At 43.0% G+C, this 27,497-nt stretch overlaps 10 protein-coding genes across 10 annotated transcripts; all 10 read left to right on the forward strand.

Moving 5' to 3' along the window:
- Positions 1 to 1,047: 1,047 nt before the first annotated feature.
- Positions 1,048 to 1,710, forward strand: O0I10_011438 (uncharacterized protein; the record flags this gene model as incomplete). Its single annotated transcript, XM_058491405.1, has 2 exons — positions 1,048 to 1,591; positions 1,664 to 1,710. 2 exons carry the CDS (start codon positions 1,048 to 1,050, stop codon positions 1,708 to 1,710), a joined length of 591 nt encoding a protein of 196 aa, XP_058337818.1.
- A 1,757-nt stretch (positions 1,711 to 3,467) lies between these two features.
- O0I10_011439 (uncharacterized protein) lies at positions 3,468 to 4,768 on the forward strand (the record flags this gene model as incomplete). Its single annotated transcript, XM_058491406.1, has 3 exons — positions 3,468 to 3,506; positions 3,567 to 4,354; positions 4,444 to 4,768. 3 exons carry the CDS (start codon positions 3,468 to 3,470, stop codon positions 4,766 to 4,768), a joined length of 1,152 nt encoding a protein of 383 aa, XP_058337819.1.
- A 2,974-nt stretch (positions 4,769 to 7,742) lies between these two features.
- O0I10_011440 (uncharacterized protein) lies at positions 7,743 to 8,448 on the forward strand (the record flags this gene model as incomplete). The annotated part of the gene is made up of 2 exons (XM_058491407.1): positions 7,743 to 7,781; positions 7,834 to 8,448. 2 exons carry the CDS (start codon positions 7,743 to 7,745, stop codon positions 8,446 to 8,448), a joined length of 654 nt encoding a protein of 217 aa, XP_058337820.1.
- Positions 8,449 to 8,611: 163 nt separating this feature from the next.
- On the forward strand, positions 8,612 to 9,114 carry O0I10_011441 (uncharacterized protein; the record flags this gene model as incomplete). The annotated part of the gene is made up of 2 exons (XM_058491408.1): positions 8,612 to 8,660; positions 8,720 to 9,114. 2 exons carry the CDS (start codon positions 8,612 to 8,614, stop codon positions 9,112 to 9,114), a joined length of 444 nt encoding a protein of 147 aa, XP_058337821.1.
- Positions 9,115 to 16,338: 7,224 nt separating this feature from the next.
- On the forward strand, positions 16,339 to 17,691 carry O0I10_011442 (uncharacterized protein; the record flags this gene model as incomplete). Its single annotated transcript, XM_058491409.1, has 3 exons — positions 16,339 to 16,377; positions 16,437 to 17,262; positions 17,330 to 17,691. The coding sequence occupies 3 exons, from the start codon at positions 16,339 to 16,341 to the stop codon at positions 17,689 to 17,691; spliced, it is 1,227 nt and encodes a 408-aa protein (XP_058337822.1).
- A 540-nt stretch (positions 17,692 to 18,231) lies between these two features.
- O0I10_011443 (uncharacterized protein) lies at positions 18,232 to 18,601 on the forward strand (the record flags this gene model as incomplete). Its single annotated transcript, XM_058491410.1, has 3 exons — positions 18,232 to 18,247; positions 18,317 to 18,508; positions 18,576 to 18,601. The coding sequence occupies 3 exons, from the start codon at positions 18,232 to 18,234 to the stop codon at positions 18,599 to 18,601; spliced, it is 234 nt and encodes a 77-aa protein (XP_058337823.1).
- A 3,272-nt stretch (positions 18,602 to 21,873) lies between these two features.
- O0I10_011444 (uncharacterized protein) lies at positions 21,874 to 22,269 on the forward strand (the record flags this gene model as incomplete). The annotated part of the gene is made up of 1 exon (XM_058491411.1): positions 21,874 to 22,269. The coding sequence occupies one exon, from the start codon at positions 21,874 to 21,876 to the stop codon at positions 22,267 to 22,269; it is 396 nt and encodes a 131-aa protein (XP_058337824.1).
- Positions 22,270 to 24,329: 2,060 nt separating this feature from the next.
- O0I10_011445 (uncharacterized protein) lies at positions 24,330 to 25,139 on the forward strand (the record flags this gene model as incomplete). Its single annotated transcript, XM_058491412.1, has 2 exons — positions 24,330 to 24,368; positions 24,429 to 25,139. 2 exons carry the CDS (start codon positions 24,330 to 24,332, stop codon positions 25,137 to 25,139), a joined length of 750 nt encoding a protein of 249 aa, XP_058337825.1.
- A 700-nt stretch (positions 25,140 to 25,839) lies between these two features.
- O0I10_011446 (uncharacterized protein) lies at positions 25,840 to 26,455 on the forward strand (the record flags this gene model as incomplete). Its single annotated transcript, XM_058491413.1, has 3 exons — positions 25,840 to 26,106; positions 26,165 to 26,243; positions 26,313 to 26,455. The coding sequence occupies 3 exons, from the start codon at positions 25,840 to 25,842 to the stop codon at positions 26,453 to 26,455; spliced, it is 489 nt and encodes a 162-aa protein (XP_058337826.1).
- Positions 26,456 to 26,680: 225 nt separating this feature from the next.
- Positions 26,681 to 27,106, forward strand: O0I10_011447 (uncharacterized protein; the record flags this gene model as incomplete). Its single annotated transcript, XM_058491414.1, has 1 exon — positions 26,681 to 27,106. The coding sequence occupies one exon, from the start codon at positions 26,681 to 26,683 to the stop codon at positions 27,104 to 27,106; it is 426 nt and encodes a 141-aa protein (XP_058337827.1).
- Positions 27,107 to 27,497: the final 391 nt, after the last annotated feature.

The raw sequence follows: 27,497 nt of genomic DNA on the forward strand, positions 1-27,497 counted from the left end.
TTCAAGAACCAAAAGGTGTCGCAATCATCATGCATCCGCAATGTTGGATGAAATTGGTCCAAGGCTTCCCATTTCCTTGTTTTTCTCTTTCAAACCACTTTGTACAATATTCCAGGCCAATGTGACGACAATAAAGAACAGCGATTTGCAATCCTCAACAAGCAGATGATCACTTTATTAGCAGCAAATGCCAAGCTCGAAACAATAGTGGGATGATGATACGATAACATCTACATATGCAAACGATAGCTCCTTCAACAGCAGGGATGGTGTACATATACATCACCTACAAGGGAGATATGGAGTTTGTATTGATATTTGGTATTAGGTGCTTTCAGCTGTGCCATCGTAATCAGTGGTTGGTTGCTACGCGATCCACAGCAGTGACGCATAAAGATGCATGCCGACTCAAAATCCTGATGACCTCTTTTACTCTTGCAACCTCACTCCCCTATTCCACCACAATCACACACCAACCAATCTCTGCAAAGAAACCACTTGTTGTTATGGGCCCATCGCTCGACACTGTCATGCTGTCAACATCAAGCAGTCCATCGCGTTCATGAACACCAACAACCAATGCAACCGAACACAGCAATGAACGTTTATTCTTTATCTGAAGCAGCATACGTCGTTATCAGTACATCGTTAAAGCTTCTCAAGTCTTCAAAGGTGTTGGTTCCTCGTGTCTGTCAAAGGTGCATACGGCGATAGTGGGCATAGTCCAGGGTGAGTATCATCATGGTAGAGTAAAATCAACAAGATCCCTTTTTCGCTAATACTTTCATTGCTAAGGATGCGCGTTTACGACAACGGATCCATATGTCACCCCTCACGAGCACAGCTTCATCTATGGTATCCATGAGACGGCGTTGAGAAAAGCATACGCCAAATACAATCATGATGATGGGTAAGGGTGAAGACATGGTCTGGATGGATGACCAAGATATTGAGTATGAGGATTACTTTCCAAAGGGATTGCCTTATCCATGACAAGGGATCGGGATGGATTCATGGACATGTTCAAGATACGGATCAACCACCTGGATGCTGGATTACATGTCACATTACCTGCACACTGACAACGAGACCATTGTCCTGGTGCTTCACCACAGCACGACATCAACATCTTTTCAAGCTGCATCACATGATGGCAAACGAGCAACGGCAATACCATACCGACATAGCAGCAGCCAAACACCTATCACCCAATGCATTGCGCTTCGTTCACCATTACATATTGCTGGAATCCGATTTGCCCATGAACAAGTGGAGATCCTCAGACGTTCGGCATGTTGGCTATTGTTTACAAGGACGTATCTCGATTGTCAGCCGGTTATTGGATCCATTCAAGTGGGTAAGGATGAGGAAAATAGGACATCCTCATGTCACCTACAGCACATCACCTTTCATGCCACAGGTGGATTTATCACTTTGACTCGGTGCTCCAAGATGTTTGACCACTTTATCCGTTCGATCCATCATGACAGCAATTCTCACACCCACTCACATACAAACAAGTCTCTTGAAATCAACACTATCATACATCCTTTCTTTCTACTTGAATTCATATCATCATCAATGGCCTTTGGTAAGTCTCAAAATTAGTATTTATGTGGTGCCGAAAATGAGGGTACTCATGATGCATTCATCATCTATGTAGCTCACTTTATGGCTTTACTACTTGGTGTGTTCATTGCTGCCTCATGACATTTGGTTGTGTTCCTTGCTGAACCCTTTGGGGTAGGTATAACCATCATTTATATGTTAAAAGGATGCCAAGACTGATGGGAGAATTAAAGGCTTCTTTGAGGTGATATGAGTACATGCGGAGAACTACCTTTGGATTGGGTGATGAGTGTACCCATGGACATCTGAGAAGAGCTTAACAACGACAATGGTTGGCTGATTGCATGATGGAGAGCAACAATGACACCACACACAATGAAATGACGACCACGTATTACCGTCAGGCACCATTGTCAAGGCATTTTCATTTTATCAATTGGAGGCACAGGCATGATGATTTTCCATCGTCGACTTTATCAATCAGCATCCCATCCTATAATTCAGCTGGTTTATCATGGTCACTCTATCGACATCATCGGGCGGATGAGCATCCATGTTTCTGGTCCGTGAGTTTACCTCCATCACATGAAGACAAGGTTACGGATCAACATCTCAACACTATCACGGATCGCTATGCAACAGCACACATGATTGGATAACGCTGCAAAAGAGGTCTTCTATGATGCTCCCGTTTATCAAGGTAAAAGGAGGGCTTGGTGTTACATTGGCAAGAAAATGCAGGATCCCACTAAACATATTCTTCTAGCTTGGCTGATGCATTTGGAGCATTCATGGATCCTATAACGATGATACGAACCACGTCACGATCGGGTCGACAAGGCATTGACGATCACCACCAATGATTACAACGTGTTCCGATTCAAGGATTATTATGGGCTGCTACGACCACATTGCAATGGCGCATGAGCCACTGCAGGATTGGACGAGAGGGGCTTCGATGACTTGCTATCGCTACATTTGCCTCATGGTGCTTGCCAACCACCCTAGGGGGTAACATGGATGATGTGAACGACACCTTCTACGATTACGTTTACCGGTCTTATGATGCGCGTTGACAATGATCCAATACCAAATGGAACAAGATCACAGTGACATACATTAGAAACATGGTAGCCATCGCCGTTTTCTTGTTTATTGAAATACACGTGTGGAATCAGAACATTTTGCAGCATACTGCATCTTCATCAACGCACACTTGATAATGCGGGTCACGTGTTAGGTTTTCGAATGGTTATCATTTTCCGCTACATATAGTGGATGGATTGGATGAATTATGAGAGCTATGAGGCTTCGCGTGATTGAACGCTCTTGGGTTGGGAGAAATAGGGTGAATAACGAAGATTGGAATTGATATTAGTATACTACTATATCATGTACAGCAGAATTCCTTCTTGTTTGTGGGCATGTTTATGTCATCCGGACATATTTCTTACTATGGATGAACGTAGCAAAGCCTAGTGTAACGGTTAGCCAGTGGCGTTTTATGCATGTATCCAGTTATTGAATCTGAATAAAAACCTTACTTGTGTACATCCCATAATATAAAATCGGAACGCCTGTACCTCTTCCGAAGTTTGATATGCAAGCCTCTTGCACTTGCAAGTACAAACTTCCTAAATACATATAGATCGGGTTTCGAACCCATCATTTGTAATTTTACTATGTAGTTTCCATGGTAATTTTTGGTAGGATTACATATGAAAATCATGATGTAACTCGGCATTTGCTCATACATGGCAAATGTTCTTTTGAACGCCAGGGGCGTTGTGTGACATCTTGGATGTGACACAACAAGGGTGCGTCAAGACTATCAATAACACCGTACCGGACCATCAATTTCAGTTTTCGCATCTCTTTTTATTCTCCCATTTTTTGACATGACATATGTCACTGAGGACGATAACGATCCGTACAAAGTATGTACATGCACAAAGGGCATCATACACGTGAGAAGGTATTCACAAGGTTCTTTTTAGATCAACATAAGATTAGAGGATGACGAGGACAGCAAACGAAAACGGTTTTTCGAAAAAGGACTCAGCACACTCTTAGACGACGAGCATTTTTTGCTCCTCTACGTGCCTGAAAATGGAGACAAGATGAAAGTTATACGACCTGCCAATGACGCATACCATCGAAAGCGCATCATCAAAAGAATCAATGAAGCAAAAAGCATTCCATCATTTTATTACGCCTTATCGCATCTTTGGGGTCTCTCAGAAAACAACCGGTACGAGTGGAATGATATCAGTGAATACGTTGACGACGAACAAGGACAACCAATGAAACCTGTTTCCATGCGACCTGAGAAACGAGATGCATTACTTACAATGCTCCAGGACCATCCTGACAGCTATTGGTGGATCGATGTCTTGTGTGCACGCACCGATACCCCACTTGATATCATGGGAGATATTTACGCTTGTTGCCTTGAATGTATTGCCATGATCGATTGTCAGCCAAGCCTTATACCGAAAATTTACACACACTACCAGCAGTTACATCCACCGTCGAGTTACGAGCTAATTGAACTCTTGTCCACATTCTTCCAAAGCCAATGGTGGCAACGTGTATGGACCTGGCAGGAGATGGCTCTCCCTGTTGGAGATGTTCGGCTTATGGCTGAAACAGACATTCATCGACTCCAAACCAACACAATCACTCTGAAGGAATTACTTGAAATTTATCGCCTGCTATGTGAACATCGGAGGGTTTATTCCGGTAGTTTGCGACATGAACTACTACACGGTATGTTCCACGCGAGGTTAGGATTTGATATTGACGAACCCTGCTAACCACTTGACCAGATAACGACAAACTACTGTCGTTCAACATAGTTCTTCAAAGATTCAGGGACATAGACTATGCAAGAAAATCCAACGTTCTTCGTGGGGCGACCATTGAATCAGTGCAATATGTAATGCTTTCATTGCGTAATTCCAAGCGACGATGTTATGATCCCTGTGATTACATTTATGGAGTGCTGGGAATGTTGCAGATCAAAATCCCAAGGATGTCCGATCCCAATGCAGTTTGGAAAGAGTTCTTATCCAAATTGGATGATTTATATGCATATGAATCTAAAAAATTGGTTGATTATGCCGGCAAATTCGATTTAAGAGAAGCTGAAAGTATTGGTGATGTATACCAAATGTGTATATTTTCTCCTAGTGATTAATAAATGCTGAAGACTACTGCCTGGAGCTAAGAATGGCCTTTATTATTAAATGATTATGGTGACTATTTGTGCTCTTGCATAATGTTAGCAGGAAACTGATGTCACGCTATTGGTGGAGAGGGTTGTGGCAGGGTTGAATTTGGATGCTCTCTAGGTATCTCACGTCTACTCTTCTTCCCACTCAACTTTGCCATTCTCAACCACTACTTCCCTTCTGACATGACACTAGCACATGGGCACCCATGCGGCTCATCTGTTAACGATTCAGCAACGAGTAAACGAAGACAGCCAGCGATTGTGTCCTTGCTCTACATTCAACGCTGTTGATCGGCAGCAACCGGTTTCCAAGAGGTCTTTGTTCCCTGGCGTTGCACTACAACATATTGTCGATGATATCTAGCAGCTTTATTCATTCAATGACACGCATTATCGGTTCACGTTACTACTATCAAGGCTTTTGAGTACTAGTCGACCCTGTATCAAGGTAAGAGGATGATGGCATATCACAATGGTGGCAATCTTCTCACGTGCTTATGGTGCAGCACAATGTTTTGAACCCTGCTTTCAAGATTGGATGCAGCAACATTTTTCACTTATGATGTTGGATATCCAGGTAACCATTGGATGAGGTGAAATATGGTGAAGAGAAGGGTGGTAATTGACATGGCCATCTTGCAGCGAGTTTGCACGATGCGATAACAATCATTGTGGATGATGCTTTCATGTCAACAGGTGCTGGATCACGTGAGGAAACTCTGGAATGCGTACTCCACATGGTACCCTGGGAAAAGAAAAGCTTTATCGACATTTCAACGACGTTCAACAATTTGAAGATCATTCTATGCTATGAAGATCGAGACAACCACCAGGATTGGCAACTTTGACGATTGAGCGCATGGAAATTTGATAGGATGGTTTGGATGTGATTATGGGCACCTGATGAACCAATGGATTACGGTGTCAATTCAAGATAACGAGGACGAGGAAAGCTATTCGATAACGAGGATATCGGCTATAAACGTGACCCAGCGTAACACCCGTATTTGAAAATTGGATGCAAAGCAACAATAACAATCATTACATTGATTGATGAAGAGAAGCAATGGTTCCACAAAGTCAACAACGACCTCGTATTCTTATCAAGTGTCATTGTCGTTACCTTGCTCTTAGCTGCAGATATGGACCTGAACCCACCTATTGTATCTATCATTGTTTGCGAGCACTCGCATCCACACCCATTCAGCTGCTTCCTTCTCAACCATCACATCCCTGTGGAACGCAGCAAACATGCATTCGGATTCGGATTACATTTCACTCAATGGATCTATGATTGGGAACGTACTCGGTACCTTGAAATGATTGAAGCAGCTAGCAACAATACGATTAGATCATTGGACATCCACCACATGATTATCATCGACCTGATTTTGCAAGCTTTACCTCCATCACTTGGCGACGTAGTTAGGGGTCATCATCTGTTCTTTGTAACAGCACACGTGATCATATATCGCTGCAAGAGTTCCTTGATGGAACGCTCTCACTATGGTAAGAGGAAGAATGTGTTTTGCGTTGAGCACGGGAAGCAACACAATATTAAAACATGCGTTTTTAGATTGGCGAATGCATTTGCAGTGTCCATGGCATCATACGGTGTAATTTACACGTCGTTTCTGAACAAAGCATATCACAATTGGATCAAGATGGCACACACAATATCACGTTTGTGCTCTACAACCATTGATTACAACTGGGTTGGGATCCAAGGATTACCAAGGCACATGCGATCTGGGAGAAGAAATACAGCATGATGGGAACAGGATTGGATGTGAAGGATGTGGATGATGGGATATACCGATTGCATTTGATTCATGGCGCTTGGCAACCACCCTGATTTGGAATCTCTCGGATGATGCAACGCCCTGCTACAAGTATTGTACATGGACCATAACATTGAACCAATGCCGAGAGAGAATTAGTGTACAACGCCATCCATTCGAAATAAGCAGTGCCTCCCTTTCAACAAACCTCTTCCAGAAATCCAAAATGAAAATCTATACCGCGCCGCGTCTTACTATCATTATGTTGATGTCAATGGCGTGGCTCCTTTTACGATGTATATCATTGTTTGGCTGTGCATTGGGGGTTGGATGAGATGAAGGACAATGATGAAGGAAAATGGTATCATTACAAAGTTGCTTTGAAGGATAATGGGATTGGCAACGAAGGTTCGATTGTCCAATGGGTTGGTTTCATGGGAAATGAGGATTATGAGAGTTTATATGATTGCTATCAGGTGAGCATGGAAAAAGATACAATGGGCAACGAAGGCTGCCATGGCAACCATCTTCATGGGACCACGCCTTTTGTCACATGAGCACAATTGTTAAGCCTTTACTTCGTTACCTGCTTCATGGTGCATAAAAATGCCGAAGGTTACTCCTTGGTCAGTGATGTCTCATCATGTATAATAGCCTTTGCAATGCAAAATGAAAACAATGTCCCCCTCCTTTAAGCCAGCTCCATGGAGATAATGCAGGATCCGACTATCTGATTTTGAAACTTGAGCTTGAAACCTAGGAATACAAAGAACATAGCATTACAGTTGATGATGAAATGCTGGTACTTAAACCTCATCTCTTGTATTACCTCATTGTGGCACGTCAAAACACAACGTCGGATAACGAGCATCTTTCTCCGAGCTTTGAGACACAAGTGTTTCTGTTGACTAGTGGTATGTACGTCCCACTAAAAGTTCTCTACAAGGTATTCATGAATCGGGTGTATGCTTGCATTGTAATCTTGGTGCAATTGGGACTCTTGAGATAAGCTCGTGTTTGCTGCCAATATACCTTTACCAAGGGCATTCATCCGCATCTCGTATGTAACACAAATACATAACAGCGTACCAAACTTTGAAACTGCCGCGCCAAACACCGTTTTTATTTTTCGCACCCTTTCTTCTCCATATTTAAACATGACATGCGACCCTGACGAAAACGACAACCTCTATAAAGTATGCAAACCTATAGACGACAATACATCTATGATGTTCACAAGACGCTTAGATCGATATAAGAATTGAGGATGATGAAGGCAATCACCTTAAAGAGCTTTTTGAAAAAGGACTCGGTTCACTCTTAGATGATGAGCATTTTTTATTGCTTTATGTTCCTGAAGACAATGGCGACAAGATGCAAATTGTACGACCTGCCAGCAATCTATTCCATCGAAGACGCATGATCAAAAGGGACAATGAAGCCAAACGCATTCCATCTTTTTATTACGCATTGTCACATCTTTGGGGGCTTACAGAAAACAACCGTTACCACTGGAATGATATCAATGAATACGTGAATGACGAAAACGGCCAACCAGTAAAGCCTGTATCCATGCGACCTGAGAAACGAGATGCATTACTTACAATGCTCCAGGACCATCCTGACAGCTATTGGTGGATTGATGTCTTGTGTGCACGTACCAATACACCTTTGGATATCATAGGTGATATTTATTCTTGTTGTCTTGAATGTATTGCCATGATCGACTGTGATCCAACCCCTGATACCTACCATTCACACGATGTCGGATACAGCAAAAGATTTCGAGGAATTACATTTCAATGCAGGAGGATGCCCAACCTACGACCAGATTTATCAAACGAAAGCTCCTCAGCTGATTGAATCCTTGTGCACATTCGTACAAAGGCAATGGTGGCAACGTGTATGGACTTGGCAGGAGATGGCTCTTCCTGTTGGAGATGTACGGTTCATAGCTGAAACAGACACGCTACACCTACTACCAACCCACACAATCACTCTGAATGAATTGCTTCGATTTAAGAAAATGGTGAGGCTTATGTGGGATCGTGGTGTACGCGATACGTTGCATGATAGTACGTTGCATGAGATGCTTGAATTGCTATTGATACACGCTGCTAACCCGTTTGGCTAGGAGATGCCAAGGCAATGAAGTTGGTATCCAAGGTACTCGATGACATTTACGGTGCCAGAAAATCTAACAAGTATCGCATCTCGGGAAGCAAGGATAGATTTTACTTTCTCCTGTGGTCATTGCGTGATTCCACACGACGATGTTATGACCCAGCTGATTATGTTTATGGTGTGCTCGGCATGTTGCAGATCAAAATTCCAAGAATGGACGATCCGAATGCTGTTTGGCGGCATTTGTTGATGGCGCTGGATGATTATATGAAAGATGATGATGATGAGGATAGATCTGGCTCTCCAAGTTGCGTTGACCGTGCTGACATCATCGACTTGTGCAAAGCTAAAAATATCGGTTATGTATACAAAAAGTTGATTGAAATCTATTTTGGATTCAAATAAATGATGAAGATTATGCTCTGGAACTAATTACAGTGAGACTGATGAATGTGGTTCATGCGCATAGGATGTGGCGGAGAGGGTAAAAATGGGTGATGCACCTCAGCCAGCACCTCTTTCCACTTCCATTCCACCAACAATGTACACCTGCAACTACCTCTCACAATCGCTTCCACAATGACACAGTCAACAACGCCAATGCCACACATCTGTTACTATTCAACAACACGTAATTGAAGAAGCCCAACGACCGTGTCCTTGCTCGTCATTAACGCCGTTGATCTTTAGCACCTCGTTTCCAAGAAGCTTTTTGGCGCAGTACTGCAACGTGTTGACAGCAGCTTCACGATACCATATGTAAACCCATTTACCAAGGTACGAGGATGACGGATTATCATACGTAGCCGTGGCAGTCTTCTTACGTGTTGTATGACGCAGTACAATGGTTCAAGTTTTGGATGTTGCGTTTTGTTTGTTTTCTCTTGATGTTGGGTATCCAGGTAACAAGTGGATGGGTTGGTATGTTGCGAGAAAATGGATGAAAATTGACATGCTTATGATGTAGTTGATATTCATTTTAGATGATGGATTCTTGTCAACGTATACGGGAGCCTACAAGGAATACTCGACATCATATGCGATGGCAAATGAGAAGGTGTTGCGACATGACATTACAATCCACGTTCTATGCCACATCAATGTGTTGCGCCTGAAGGATCGTTGTACACTATTGAAAGCGAGAAAATTATTGGAATTGACGGCTTCAACGGTTGCACTCGTGGAGATACGATATGACGCCTTTGTTGGATTTATGGATACCTCAAGATAACTGCAACGATTGATTGTCAATGATTGTTGGGTCATTTCACGAGAACGAGGATGGGGAAAACGACACGTGGATTCGATGATGAGGACTTCAAGTATCAGCATCAAGCAACATGTAAAACGTGGGGAATTGGAGTCATGCCAGCAACAGAGATGGCCGGATGAATGATTCAGCCTACCAATGAAATCACATACAATGACCAGCAAAAGCAACAATGACATCGCATTCATCAAGCTCGATTCTCAGCAAGATATGGACCTGATCCTACATGATTCTTCTTGATCAGCACTCGTTCATTTCATCCAACCACACATCTGCTTCGCCTTATTCACTATGAAATTATCGCTGTGCTTGCACTTCATATCAAAAGCGTGATTCTATATGGGATACATCAAAATCAGTACCGTGGGGCAGCATCTGATCGAGTATTCTTCCAGCGCCAATCAGCCGTTTATCGATGACATGGTTCAATGTATGCAGCAGATGTCTCAATGTAGTTGCAGCAAGGTAAAGCAAAGAAAAGGATGGGATATGGGATGCAAGCTCCAATCACTTGCTAACATGGGTCGATTGTTACTGTTATAGAATGCACCATCTTTTTACATCAACCACAAGGCGGATTTTCGGGAAAATGCATGACCAACGGAGTCAGATGGCTACTGGGGATTGATACGCTTACTCATCAACACATTTATTTTCCATGCATCGTTGCTACAAGATGCATGTCAAGTTGCTTGAGTGGGCGGTCTATACTTGTTTGGATGTTTTATGAATACGTGACAGCACCATCATATTTTGATTGCAAATTGGATCTTGGATCAAGCCAAAGGGAGAAGGATGTGGAGAACTACTTTGGATTGGATGACGACACAACGAGCACCAGGGACATGCGAGCACAAGTTGGGTATCGGGCGCATGGCAACGACAATGGTTGGATGATTGAAGTGCAGCAATGACACCATCAACAATGGCATCACAACCATACATCATGATCAATCACCATTATCAAGACACGCTCGTATTATCAGCTGAAGTTGTAGCATGGTACTTCGTCATCCTCTTTGTCGGTCAATATTCCATCCCATCATCCAGCTGGCTTACTATGCTCATTCCATCGGCGTCATTGAGGAGATGAGGATCATATTTTTGGTTTCGTAAGGTCTATCTCAATCACCTGGATACAAGGTCATGGATCACCCTCTCAACACCGTCATCGATCGCTATACAACATCGTACCGCTTAAAAAGATTTCTTTTATGATGACCAGCCCATTTAACAAGGTAAAAGGAGGAATGGATCGTACATTGGCAAGAGGAAACATGTTCTCATTAAGGCATGTCATTTCAGCCGGATAGCTTCATTGGTGCTGAGATCTACAAATACTCCACAATCCAGGGTTACAATGCTTTGGGATGCAAGAATGATCAAGGGCTTGTGCAATCAAATACAGCGATAGTGAGGAACCGGAGAAGGCTTGGATGAGCGATGGGATACAAATTGCATTCGAGTTATGGTGCTTGACAACCTCTCTCAAATGGAATACGTTGGATGTTGCAAAGACAGGTTACTACGATTATGTCTACGATGCCTAGTGTTATCAATGGGCTACCAATACTTTGCGAGATAAGGACAACATGGCAGCTATTGGGAATACGCGGTGCTTTCTTTTTCACAAGGATCCCTTCCTGGAATTCGCTTTCGAAAGGTTGCAGCGTAGATTAATCAACACGCGTTTCTTTGTACGATAATGAGTGCAGGATTTCAATTTGGTCTTCAAATACAACACACAATGTCAATTACATGGCTCATTGGGATATTGGTTTTAATGCATTATGGGTCAAAGAGTGGGGTGGGGCAAGAAAGGCAATATTTCTAGAAAAAGAGTAGCGTACAGGTGGTTTCACTTTGCTCATCAACCTTTGATTTTCGTTGAATGGCTTAACATGGCTTACTGTGGGGTACTTATCTTGAAATAAGCCTACATGTTTATGTAACCTATAATAAAGGAGCTTGGTTGGTTGTAAGGTAAATGCGTTATGAACTTATGATTAAGAAAAAAGGAGCTTTAATACAACGTGGCACGAGTACATGACCAAACAATGTTGGTCTATGACAATTCTCAGGCAAGTATATATTATGCAACCTTATATAAGCGCGAGCTATACGATACGGGCTATCATCGGCCGGCTACGCTATAGGGGGATGAAGCTCGAATCATGCATCCTCCGCCAATGGGATTACCCCTTCAAATCCCGTCCTCCTAAACTTTGTTACACGAACACGACCTTCTGATCTTTGTATCTATCAACGTCAAGCTGTTTTCCTATCAACAATGCCCACTTTTTATATAGCATCACGCTTACAGCATAGTCAAAACATAAAGACGCCTATATCTCATAATGTTACAATCAAGCGTCGGGATCCTACTAGAACAAAGTTGGTCTGCGTGGTCGAATGTATCTTGTGACAAACTCTCATGTCCGTCATGGGCATTCTCAAACTTACCCAAAAAATAGAATTGCTGGTCACCGAGAAAAACTTTCAAGAGGTCGACTCACAATCCAATTTGGCTGGTAGCGATATTGGCGAAATCTGGGGTTGCCCACCTCGATCTTGAAACTTGCACACAAGATTCCTTTGACCACGCCGAGCAGCTTTGTTCTCTTAAAGACAGCAGGCTTCATTGTAAGATTTTGAGATACGGACGTCTTTATGTTTTACATATGCTGGGAGTTGGATTGCGTACGACATGTGGTCTTTGTTCAATGTCAAGTTGCCCAACCCTGATAGAGATAAATATGCATAGGGGCCGTGGTTGTATAACGGAGCCATTCTGCATGATTGGAACGGCCAATGTAGGATACCATATACACTATCTATGATTGGCAGCTAACAGCCATTTCCTCACAATCGATACTGTTGCCCATTCTGTAACATGTGAACAATGCTCCTGCTCCAGCCCAACATTTCCATCATTCAACTTTCTTGATCCGAGCTTATTTGACTGAGCTACGCCAAAACAGCAAACATGAAAATTAATGAAAGACAGACCCTGCGAATGTCTCCGTCTTTCAAACTTTGGGAAGCTCCCATTCCAAATTTTCAAATAAGGCGTGAGGTTTTTATTAGAAAAAGGTGATCAGCATGCTCGAGAGCACCCTGCTGACCAATTTTCAAGTTGGAGGTGGGCAACTTCGGGGCGGTGGGCGGTTCGCTCTTTTGTTCCCACAGCAGCGACGCATAAAGATGCATGCGGTGACTCAAATCCTGACGACGTCTCACTCTTGCAACCTCACTCTCCTTTCCACCACAATCACACACCAACCAATCTCTGCAAAGAAACCACCTGTTGTTATGGATGGTTCTCTCTACATTCAACACCACACATCGCTCAACACTCTCATGCTGTCAACATGAAGCAGTCCATCGCGTACTTGAACACCAATAACCAATGCAACCGAACACAACAATGAACGTTTATTCTTTATCTGAAGCAGCATACGTCGTTATCAGTACATCGTTAAAGCTTGTCAAGTCTTCAAAGATGTTGGTTCGTCGTGGTTGTCAAAGGTGGATACGGCTCTACTTGGCAAGGTCGAGGGTGAGTATCATCATGGTAGAGTAAAATCAACAAGAGCCTTTTTCGCTAATACTTTCATTTCTAAGGATGCGCGTTTACGACAGTGGATCCATGTGTCACCCCTCACGAGCACAGCTTCATCTATGGCATTGAAAAGACTCTTGTTATCCATACGTATACCAAGGCAATTCATGGTGTTGGGTAAGGGTGAAGACATGGTCTGGATGGATGACCAAGGTATTGAATATGAGTATTACTTTCCAAAGGGTTTGCCTTATCCATGGCAAAGGATCGGGAAGGATGTATGGACATGGTTGAAGGTCAAGATACGGATCAACTACCTGGATGCTGGATTACATGTCACGATACCGGCACACTGACAACGAGGCCATGGTGCTTGTACCTCACCGCTACACGACTCAACATCTTTTCAAGCTGCATCATGTGATGGCAAACGAGCTATGGCAATACCATACCGACATAGCAGCAGCCAAACACCTATCACCCAATGCATTGCGCTTCGTTCACCATTACATATTGCTGGAATCCGAAAGAGCGTCATTTTGCGCCATGAACAAGTGGAGATACTCAAAGGTTCGGCATGTCGGCTGTTGCTTTACAAAGACGTATCTTGATTGTCAGCTGGTTATTGGATCAATTCAAGTGAATAAGGATGAGGAGAACCAGGACATACTCATGTCACCTACAACACATCACCTTTCATGCCACAGGTGGATTTATCACTTTGACTCGGTGTTCCAAGATGTTTGACCACTTTATCAGTTCGATCCATCATGACAGCAATTCTCATAACCACTCACATACAAACAAGACTCTCGACACCAACACTATCATACCCCCTTTCTTTCTACTTGTATTCATATCATCATCCATGGCCTTTGGTAAGTCTCAAAATTAGTATTTATGTATTTCTCATGATGAGGGTACTCATGCATTTGTTTACGTAGCTCACTTCATCGCTTTACTACTTGGTGCGTTCATTGCTGCCTCATGACATTTGGTTGTGTTCCTTGCTGAACCCTTTGGGGTAGGTATAACCATCATTTATATGTTAAAAGGATGCCAAGACTGATGGGAGAATTAAAGGCTTCTTTGAGGTGATATGAGTACATGCGGAGAACTACCTTTGGATTGGGTGATGAGTGTACCCATGGACATCTGAGAAGAGCTTGACAACGACAATGGTTGGCTGATTGCATGATGGAGAGCAACAATGACACCGCACACAATGAAATGACGACCACGTATTACCGTCAGGCACCATTGTCAAGACATTCTCATTTTACCAATTGGAGGCACAGGCGTGATTTTCCATCGTCGACTTTATCAATCAGCATCCCATCCTATAATTCAGCTGGTTGATCATGCTCACTCTATCGACATCATCCGGTGGATGAGGATCCATGTTTCTGATTCGTGAGTTTACCTCCATCACATAAAGGCAAGGTTACGGATCAACATCTCAACACTATCTCAAATCGCTATGCAACAGCACACATGATTGGATAACGCTGCAAAAGACGTCTTCTATGATGCTCCCATTTATCAAGGTAAAAAGAGGACCTGGTCTTACATTCGCAAGAAAATGTATCTCACTAAACATACTCTTCTAGCTTGGCTAATGCGTGGAGATTCCATGGATCCTATAACGACCACCCATTACTGAACACAACAGACACAATCAGATCGGGAAGGAACGCAAGATGTTACATATGTATATGATCACCATCAATGGCTACAACGTGTTGGGATTCAAGGATTATTGTGGGATGCTACGACCACATTGCGATGGCCCAGGAACCAGTACAGGGGTTGGATCAGAAGTACCTCGTTTACGTGCTACCACAGCATTGCCTTATGGTGCTTGCCAACCACCTAATACGGGGTATCATGGATGATGTGAACAGCACTTTTTGCTATTACATTTACCAGTCTTATTATGGGCGTCGACAATGAGCCAATACCGAATGGGATAAGGCACAGTGACATACATTAGAAACATTATAACTATCAGCGTTTTCTTGTTTATTGAATATTCGTGTGGAATTCAAAATGTTAAAATGTTTGCAGCGTACTGCATGCATCTTGATCAATGCATACTTGATAATGTGGATCACGTGTTTGGTTTCCAGGATGACTATTAGTTTTTGCTATACAGTGGGTTGATTATATGAAGGGCGGGAACACGATGCTTCGTATGACTGTAGTGTTGTTGGATTGAGAAAAATAGGGTGAATAACGAAGATTGGGATTTGCATTAATAATAGGATCGTCTAAAGAGAACACGCTGTGGATACGGTTACGTCATCCAGGCCCATTCCTCAGGTGATATCGTTATGGATGAGCATGACAATGCATCGTGATTAATCGATGACGTTTCACAATAGTCTTTGCAATGTACATGCATCTCTTGAATTTGAGTCAAGGTCTTACTCCTGGTTCCACCGAGTTGTGATACAAACCATATTATAGTAATAGAAACGCGGATACCTCATCCGAATCTGAGGCGCAAGCCCCTTGGTCAAGCATTTTTACACCCCACGTACAACGTTTCTAAATATTGATGAGAGTTCAACAAGCACTTGTTCTTTTACATCAATTTCTAATCTATTCATTGAGGGATTATGAAGATCAAAATAACTCGGCATTTGCTCATACATGGTAATGTACCTTTTACTGTTTAGGCCATTGCTTGGCACGTTGAATGTGGCACAATACCTAGTGCGCAAGGACTATGAATATCGCCCCACGGAACAGCCTTTTCAGTTTTCCCATACCTTTTTCTTCTCTCAATTTTAACATGACATGCGACACTGAGGAAGATAATGACCCGTACAAAGTATCGACATGCGCATAAGACCCCATACACCGAAAATGTTATTCACAAGATTCCTTCAGATCAATATCAAATTAGATGATGATGATAATGATGATGAAATCAGTCTTAAAGCGTACTTCGAGAAAGGCCTTAGCGCACTCTTAGCCGACGATCACTTTTTGCTCCTCTATGTGCCTGAAAATGGAGGCCGAATGCAAGTGATACGACCTGCCAGTGATTTATACCATCGACGACGCATGATCAAAAAGATTAATGAGGGGAAATGGGTTCCATCTTTTTACTACGCGTTATCACATCTATGGGGACTTACAAAAGACAACCAGCACCACTGGAATGAGATTGGCGACTACGTGGATGACGAAAATGGAAAACCAATGGATCCTATTTCGATGCGGCCTGAAAAACGAGATGCTTTACTAGCACTGCTCAAGGACCATGCTGATAGCTATTGGTGGATTGATGTCTTGTGTGCACGCACCGATACACCCTTAGACATCATGGGCGATATTTATGCATGTTGCCTTGAATGTATTGCCATGATCGATTGTGAACCTTCTCTAATATCAAGAATTTACACAATCTCACCACTGGCGAGAAAGGAAGCTGAGAAATTAAAACGTAGAGGAGGAGGATCTCTAACATACCAGGAGCAGTTACACCAAACCAAAGGTTCCCTGTTTATTCACCTCTTGTACACATTTTTCCAGAGTCAATGGTGGCAACGTGTATGGACCTGGCAGGAGATGGCTCTACCTTTTGGAGGTGTGCGCTTTATGGCTGAAATAGACGTTCATCGACTCCAAACCTACACAATCACCATGGATGATGTATATGGATTTCTATATATGACTTCGATTTTCTGGTTCAATTTAAATCAAATGAACAGTACGTTGCATGAATGCTTGAAGTAGTTATTTACTCACGCCGCTGACCCATTAGCCGTAAAACATAGTTCATGCAGTTTATACCTATCTGCAAGACGTAGTCCAAGCTAAACTATCCAATGTGTCTCGTATCGGGCGAAAAAATGCCAATTTTGTTGGAGACATAATGGATTCATTGAAGGAATCCAATCGACGATGTTATGATCCATGTGATTATGTTTATGGAGTGCTGGGAATGATGCAGATCAAAATCCCAAGGATGGAGGATCCAAATGCGGTTTGGCGCCATTTCTTGTCAGAGCTGGATGATTTATATCCGCTTAGCCGTGGAAGAAGATGGATTGATCATGCAGATGAAATCGATTTACGACAAGTTGAAAGTATCAGTGAAGTATACGCGAAGTTGCGTGGCATTGACGCTGGGTATTGAATAAATGTTGCAGATTACTACCTGGAGCAAAGAATGTCCTTTATTATATGATTGCTGTTGACATGTGTAACACGTTGTTGAAAATTGAAAGCGGTTATCGTTCTCTCTTTCATGTTTACTCTTCTTCCCACTCAAATTGGATAACAGCTTTCTCAACTATACAATCCCTTCCAGCATGACATAGCTCACAGGCACATGCGACACATCCATTACGATTCAGCAACGAGTCACCGAAGACAACCGACGATCGTGTTCTTTTCCTCGACATTCGACGCCGTTGATCTATAGCAATTGCTTTGTTTCACGGCGTACTACTACAACATATTATCGATGATATACAGCAGCTTTATTCATTCAACGACACGCATTATCGGTTCATGTTACTACTACCAAGGCTTTTGAGTACTGGTCGACCCTTTATCAAGGTAAGAGGATGATGGCATATCACAATGGTGACAATCTTCTCACGTGTTCATGGTCCAGCACAATGTTTTGAGTCATGCGTGTCAAGTTTGGATGCAGTAACGTTTTTCACTTTTGATGTTGGAATACACAGGTAACAATTGGATGAGGTGCTCTATGATGAAGAGAAGAGTGATAATTGACTTAATCATTTTGTATGTAGTGAGGCAGCAGGATGCGAAAACATTGATTGTGGATGATGCCACCTTGTCAACAGGTGCTGGAACACGTGAGGAGCGCAATCGTGTATTGGATACGGCAAAATCAGCGAGTATTCTGCCAGTGCCAATCATCAGCCGTTTATCGACGACATGGATGAATAATGCAGCAGATGCCTCAATGCAGTTGCAGCAAGGTAAACCTAAGAAAAGGGGATATGGGACGCAAGCTCCAATCACTTGCTAACATGGGTCGATTTATAGAATGCACCATCCTTTTACAGCAATAACAAGGGGAAAACGCATGTCCAACGAAGTCAGATGGCTACTGGGGATTGATTACGCTTCTTCACCAACACATTTACCTACCAACACATTTACTTTCCATGTATCGTTGCTACAAGATGCGTGTCAAGTTGCTTGAGTCGGCGGCCTCTACCTGTTTGAATGTTTTATGAATACGTGACAGCACCATCACATTTTTATTGCCAATTGGATATTCGATCACGCCAACGGGAGAAGGATGTGGAGAACTACTTTGGATTGGACGACGACACAACGAGCACCAGGGACATGTGAGAACAAGTTGGGAATTGGGTGCATGACAGCGAGAATGATTGGATGATTGAGTGCAGCAATGACACCACCAACAATGGCACCACAACAATACATCATGACCAATCACCATTATCAAGACACGCTCGTGTTATCAGCTGAAGTTGTAGGCGTGGTTCTTCGTCATCCCCTTTGTCGGTCAATATTGCATCTCATCATCCATCTGGGTTACTATGCTCATTCCGTCGACCTCATTGAGGAGATGAGGATCATATTTTTGGTTTCGTAAGGTCTATCTCAGTCACCTGGATACAAGGTTACGGCTCACCCTCTCAACACCGTCATCGATCGCTATACAACATCGTACGGCTTCAAAAGATTTCTTTTATGATGACCAGCCCATTTAACAAGGTAAAAGGAGGAATGGATCGTACATTGGCAAGAGGAAACATGTTCTCATTAAGGCATGTCTTTTTCAGCTGGATAGCTTCATTGGTGCTGAGATCTACAAATACTCCACAATCCAGGGTTACAATGCTTTGGGATGCAAGAATGATCAAGGGCTTGTGCAATCAAATACAGCGATAGTGAGGAACCGGAGAAGGCTTGGATGAGCGATGGGATACAAATTGCATTCGAGTTATGGTGCTTGACAACCTCTCTCATATGTAATACGTTGGATGCTGCAAAGGCGGACTATTACGATTATGTGTACGATGTCCAGTGTTATCAATGAGCGATAGCATTGAAACCATACTTTGCGAGATAAGGACAACATGGCAGCTATTGGGAATACGCGGTGCTTTCTTTTTCACAAGGATCTCTTCCTGGAATTCGCTTTCGAAAGGTTGCAGCGTAGCTTAATCAACACGCGTTTCTTTGTACGATAATGAGTGCAGGATTTCAATTTGGTCTTCAAATACAACACACAATGTCAATTACATGGCTCATTGGGATATTGGTTTTAATGCATTATGGGTCAAAGAGTGGGGTGGGGAAAGGAAGGCAATATTTCTATTATGATGTGTTTTGAAAAAGAGTAGCGTACAGGGGGTTTCACTTTGCTCATCAACCTTTGATTTTCGGTGAATGGCTTAACATTGATTACTGTGGAGTACTTATCTTGAAATAAGACTACATGTTTATGTAACCTATAATAAAGAAGCTTCGTTGGTTGTAAGGTAAATGCGTTATGTCAAAGAAAAAACGAGCTTTAATACAACGTGGCACGAGCACATGACCATACAATGTTTACTATGACAATTCTCAGGCAAGTATATATTATGCAACCTTATATAAGCACGTACTGTACTATACGGGCTATCATCGGCCGGCTATGCTATAGGGGATGAAGCTCGAATCATGCATCCTCCGCCAATGGGATTACCCCTTCAAACCCCGTCCTCCCTAAACTTTGTTACACGAACACGACCTTCTGCATCTTTGTCTCTATTAACATCAAGCTGGTTTACAATCAACAATGATCACTTTTTATATAGCATCACGTTTACAGCATAGTCAAAGCATAAAGACACCTATATCTCATATTGTTACTATCAAGCGTCGGGATCCTATGTACTAGAACAAAGTTGGCCTGCTTGGTCGAATGTATCTTGTGTCAAACACTCATGTCCGTCATGGACATTCTCAAACTTAACCAAAAAACATGTCACCGAGAAAAACTTTCAAGAGGTCGACTCGCGATCCAATTTGGCCGGTAACGACATTCGCGAAATCTGGGGTTGCCCACCTCGATCATGAAACTTGCACACAGGATTCCTTTGATCAAGCCGAGCAGCTTTGTTCTCCTAAGGACAGCAGGCTTCATTGTAAGATTTTGAGGTACGGGCGTCTTTATGTTTACATAAGCCGGGAGTTTGATGGCGTATGACATGTGGTCTTTGTTCAATGTCAAGTTGCCCAACCCTGATAGAGACAAATATGCATAGGGGGCGTGGTTGTGTAACGGAGCCATTTTGCATGATTGGAACGGCCAATGTAGGATACCAGATACACTATCTATGATTGACAGCTAACAGCCACTTCCTCACAATCGACACTGTTGCCCATTCTGTAACATGTGAACAATGCTCCTGCTGCAGCCCAATATTTCGATCATTCAACTTTCTTGATCCGAGCTGATTTGACTGAGCTACGCCAAAACAGCAAACATGAAAATTAATGAAAGACAGACCCTGCGAATGTCTCCGTCTTTCAAACTTTGGGAAGCTCCCATTCCAAATTTTCAAATGAAGCGTGAGGTTTTTATTAGAAAAAGGTAATCAGCATGCTCGAGAGCACACTGCTGACCAATTTTCAAGTTGGAGGTGGGCAACTTCGGGGCGGTGGGCGGTTCGCTCTTTTGTTCCCACAGCAGCGACGCATAAAGATGCATGCGGTGACTCAAATCCTGACGACCTCTCTTACTCTTGCAACCTCACTCTCCTTTCCACCACAATCACACGCCAACCAATCTCTATAAAGAAACCACCTGTTGTTATGGATGGTTCTCTCTACATTCAACACCACACATCGCTCAACACTCTCATGCTGTCAACATTATGCAGCCCATCGCGTACTTGAACACCAACAACCAAATGCCACCGAACACAGCAATGAACGTTTATTCTTTATCTGAAGCAGCATACGTCGTTATCAGCACATCACCTTGAGCTTGTCAAGTCTTCAAAGGTGTTGGTTCCTCGTGTCTGTCAAAGGTGCATACGGCGATAGTGGGCATGGTCGAGGGTGAGTATCATCATGGAAGAGTACAATCAACAAGAGCCTTTTTCGCTAATACTTTCATTTCTAAGGATGCGTGTTTACGTCAATGGATCCATGTGTCACGCCTCACGAGCGCAACTCCATCTATGGTATCCATGAGGCGGCGTTGAGAAAAGCACACGCCAAATGCAATCATGATGATGGGTAAGGGTGAAGACATGGTCTGGATGGATGAACAAGGTATTGAATATGAGTATTACTTTCCAAAGGGTTTGCCTTATCCATGGCAAAGGATCGGGAAGGATGTATGGACATGGTTGAAGGTCAAGATACGGATCAACCACCTGGATGCTGGCTTACATGTCACGTTACCTGCATACTGACAACGAGACCAATGTCTTGGTGCTTCACCACAGCACGACATCAACATCTTTTCAAGCTGCATCACGTGATGGCAAACGAGCAATGGCAATACTATACCGACATAGCAGCAGCCAAACACCTATCACCCAATGCATTGAGCTTCGATCACTATTACATATTGCTGGAATCCGATTTGCCCCATGAACAAGTGGAGATCCTCAAACGTTCGGCATGTTGGCTATTGTTTACAAGGACGTATCTTGATTGCCAGCTGGTGATTGGATCCATTCAAGCGGATAAGGATGAGGAGAACTAGGACATACTCATGTCACGTACAACACATCACCTTCAATCGACAGGTGGATTTATCAGCTGTGATTTCCAAGATGCTTGACTACTTTACCCGTTCGATCCATCATGACAACAATTCTCATGCCCACTCACATACAAACAAGGCTCTTGACACCAACACTATCATACGCCTTTTCTTTCTACTTGTATTCATATCATCATCCATGGCCTTTGGTAAGTCTCAAAATTAGTATTTATGTATTCCTCATAATGAGGGTACTCATGCATTCATTTACGTAGCTCACTTCATCGCTTTACTACTTGATGTGCTCATTGCTGCCTCATGACAATTGGCTGTATCCTTGATGAACCCTTTAGGGTAGGTATACCTATATCATTTATACGTTAAAAGGATGCCAAGACTGATGGGAGAATCAAAGGCTTCTTTGTAGGTGACATGAGTACATTCGGAGAACTAACTTTGGATTGGGTGACGAGTGTACACCAAGGACATCTGAGAAGAGCTTGACAACAAGAATGGTTGGCTGATTGCATGGTGGAGAGCAACAATGACACCGCACACAATGAAATGACGACCACGTATTACCGTCAGGCACCATTGTCAAGACATTCTCATTTTATCAATTGGAGGCACAGGCGTGATTTTCCATCGTCGACTTTATCAATCAGCATCCCATCCCATAATTCAGCTGGTTGATCATGCTCACTCTCTCGACATCATCGGGCGGATGAGGATCCATGTTTCTGGTTCGTGAGTTTACCTCCATCACATAAAGGCAAGGTTACGGATCAACATCTCAACACTATCTCGGATCGCTATGCAACAGCACACATGATTGGATAACGCTGCAAAAGAGGTCTTCTATGATGCTCCCATTTATCAAGGTAAAAAGAGGACCTGGTCTTACATTCGCAAGAAAATGTATCTCACTAAACATACCCTTCTAGCTTGGTTAATGCGTGGAGAATCTATGGATTCAATAACCATGATACGAACCACGTCACAATCGCATCGACAAGACATTGATGATCACCACCAATGATTACAACGTGTTGGGATTCAAGGATTATTATGGACTGCTACGACCACATTCGATGGGGCATGAGCCACTGCAGGATTGGGCGAGAGGGGCTTCGATGACGTGTTATCGCTACATTTGCCTCATGGTGCTTGCCAACCACCCTATGGGGGTATCATGGATGATGTGAACGGCACCTTCTACGATTACGTTTACCGGTCTTATGATGGGCGTTGACAATGATCCAACACCAAATGGAATAAGGTCACAGTGACATACATTAGAAACATTGTAGCCATCGCCGTTTTCTTGTTTATTGAAATATTCGTGTGGAATCCAACATTTTGCAGCGTACTGCATCTTCGTCGTTGCATGCTTTACAATGTGGGTCACGTGTTTGGTGTTCGAATGGTTATGGTTTTCCGCTATACAGTGGATTGATTGCATGGAGATTGAGAGCTATGAGGCTTCGCCTGATTGAACGTTCTTGGGTTGGGAGAAATAGGATGAATAACGAAGATTGGAATTGAAATCAGTATACTATATCATGTAGAGGAGAATTCCTTCTTGTTTGTGGGCACGTTTATGTCATCCGGACATATTTCTTACTATGGATGAACGTAGCAAAGCCTAGTGTAACGATTAGCCAGTGGCGTTTTATGCATGTATCCAGTTATTGAATCTCAATAAAAACCTTACTTGTGTACATCCCATAATATAAAATCGGAACGCCTGTACCTCTTCCGAAGTTTGATATGCAAGCCTCTTGCACTTGCAAGTACAAACTTCCTAAATATAGGTCGGGTTTCCAACCCATCATTTGTAATTTTACTATGTAGTTTCCATGGTAATCTTTGGTAGGATTATGAAGATCATGATGTAACTCGGCATTTGCTCATACATGGCAAATGTTCTTTTGAACGCCAGGGGCGTTGTGTGACATCTTGGATGTGACACAACAACGGGTGCGTCAAGACTATCAACAACACCGCACCGGACATCATTTTCAGTTTTCACATCTCTTTTTATTCTCTCAATTTTTGACATGACCTACGACACTGAGGAAGATGACGATTCGTATAAAGTATGTACATGCACATAGGACAGCATACACGTGAGAAGGTATTCACAAGGTTCTATTTAGATCAACATAAGATTAGAGGATGACGAGGACAGCAAACGAAAACGGTCTTTCGAAAAAGGGCTCAGCACACTTTTAGACGACAAGTATTTTTTGCTCCTCTACGTGCCTGAGAATGGATCCAAGATGAAAGTTATACGACCTGCCAATGACGCATACCATCGGAAGCGCATCATCCAAAGAATCAATGAAGAACGACGCACTCCATCTTTTTATTACGCCTTATCGCATCTTTGGGGTCTCACAGAAAACAACCGATATCACTGGAATGATATCAGTGAATACGTTGACGACGAACAAGGACAACCAATGAAACCTGTTTCCATGCGACCCGAGAAACGAGATGCATTACTTACAATGCTCCAGGACCATCCTGACAGCTATTGGTGGATCGATGTCTTGTGTGCACGCACCGATACCCCACTTGATATCATGGGAGATATTTACGCCTGTTGCCTTGAATGTATTGTCATGATCGATTGTCAGCGAAGCCTTATACCGAAAATTTACTCATACTACTGGCAGCCACATCAAACGTCGAGTTCCCAGCTAATTGAAGTCTTGGATATATTCTTACAAAGCCAATGGTGGTATCGTGTATGGACCTGGCAGGAGATGGCTCTCCCTGTTGGTGATGTGCGATTTATGGCTGAAACAGATATTCATCGACTCCAACGCAACACAATCACTCTGAAGAAATTACTCATATGCTAGTCAGCTGGAAGATCGTATGAAGTTTGCTGCCAATGGGCGGCAAACTAAAATACTACACGGTATGTTCCCACGCGAGGTTGGATTTGATGTTGACGAGCACTGCTAACCAGTTGACGTCGCCCTGGATAGTTAATATAAGATTCGCGGAGATACGCCATGCAAGAGACGCCAACGTTCTTCATAGGGCGACAAATGAGTCATTGGGTTATGTAATGTCTTCATTGAGGTATTCCGCGCGACGATGTTATGATCCACGTGATTATGTTTATGGAGTGCTGGGAATGATGCAGATCAAAATCCCAAGGATGGATGATCCCAATGAAGTTTGGAGGCGGTTATTGGCAGAGCTGGATGGCTTACATCCGCTTAGGTTTGGAACATGGGTTCATTGGGCAGATGGTTTCGATTTACGAAGAGTTGATAACATTGGTGATGTATACAGCAAGTTGGATTTGATTTATCTTCATGATCAGTTTAAATCCTGAAGACTACTGCCTGGAGCTAAGAATGGCCTTTATTATTAAAATGACTATGATGATTATTTGTGCTCTTGCATAATGTTAGCAGGAGACTGATGTCACGCTATTGGTTGGAGATGGGTTGTGGCAGGGTTGAATTTGGATGCTCTCTAGGTATTTCACGTCTACTCTTCTTCCCACTCAACTCGGACAACAGCTTCTCAACTATATAATCCTCCAACATGACACAGCTCACAACCACCATTGCGACTCATCTGTTAACGATTCAGCAACGAGTAAACGAAGACAGCCAGCGATTGTGTCCTTGCTCTACATTCAACGCTGTTGATCGGCAGCAACCGGTTTCCAAGAGGTCTTTGTTTCACGGCATACTACAACAACATATTGTCGATGATATCCAGCCGCTTTATTCATTCAACAACGACACGCATTACCGGTTCATGTTACTGCTACCAAGGCTTTTGAGTACTGGTCGACCCTTTATCAAGGTAAGAGGATGATGGCATATCACAATGGTGACAATCTTCTCACGTGTTCATGGTCCAGCACAATGTTTTGAGTCATGCGTGTCAAGTTTGGATGCAGCAACGTTTTCGTTTTTCACTTTTGATGTTGGAATACACAGGTAACAATTGGATGAGGTGGAATATGATGAAGAGAAGAGTGATAATTGACGTAATCACCTTGTATGTAGTGAGGCTGCACGATGCGATCACATTGATTGTGGATGATGCCACCTTGTCAACAGGTGCTGGAACACGCGAGGAAACTCTGGAATGCGTACCCGACATGGTGCCTTGGGAAAAGAAAAGCTATATCGACATTCCAACAATTTGAAGATCATGCTATGTTATGAAGATCGAGACAACCCCCAGGATTGGCAACGTTGGCGATTGAGCGCATGGAAATCTGATATGATGATTTGGATGTGATTACGGGCACTTGATGAACCAATGGATTACGGGGTCAATTCGGATAACGAACGAGGATGAGGAAAGCTATTCGATAACGAGGATATCAACTATAAACGTGACCCAGCATGACTCCTGAATTTCAGCATCGATGCACAGCAACGGCAATCACTTGAAAGATGGAGAGCAGCAAGTGAACAACGACCTCGTATTCGTATCAAGTTTCATTGTCGTCGCCTTGGTCTTAGTTGCAGATATGGACCTGATCCCACCTATTGTATTTATCATTGTTGCCCAGCAATCGCATCCACACCCATTCAGCTGCTTCCTTCTCAACCATCACATCCCTGTGGAACGCAGCAAACATGCATTCGGATTCGGATTACATTTCACTCAATGGATCTATGATTGGGAACGTACTCGGTACCTTGAAATGATTGAAGCAGCTAGCACCAATACGATTAGATCATTGGACATCCGCGATATGGTTATCATCGACCTGATTTTGCAAGCTTTACCTCCATCACTTGGCGACGTCGTAAGGGATCATCATCTCAACAAGGATGTATTCTTTTGAAACAGCACACGTGATCATATATGGCTACAAGAGTTTCTTGATGGAACGCTCTCACTACGGTAAGAGGAAGAAGGTGTCTTACGTTGGGCATGGGAAGAAAAATCATATTAAACCATGCGCTTTTAGATTGGCGAATGCATTTGCAGTGTCCATGGCATCATACGGTCGAGATGGCGCATACAATATCGCACTTGTGTTTTACAACCATTGATTACAACTGATTTGGGATCCAAGGATTATCAAGGACACATTTAGCCTTGCTGAAGAATCACGACATGATGGAAACAGGATTGGATGTGAAGGATGTGGATGATGGGATATACCGCTTGCATGTGACTCATGGCGCTTGGCAACCCATCTGATATGGAATCTCCCGGATGATGCAACGCCC

This window comes from Lichtheimia ornata (assembly GCF_029851405.1).
Source record: "Lichtheimia ornata isolate CBS 291.66 chromosome Unknown scaffold00090, whole genome shotgun sequence".
Classification (NCBI taxonomy): domain Eukaryota; kingdom Fungi; phylum Mucoromycota; class Mucoromycetes; order Mucorales; family Lichtheimiaceae; genus Lichtheimia; species Lichtheimia ornata.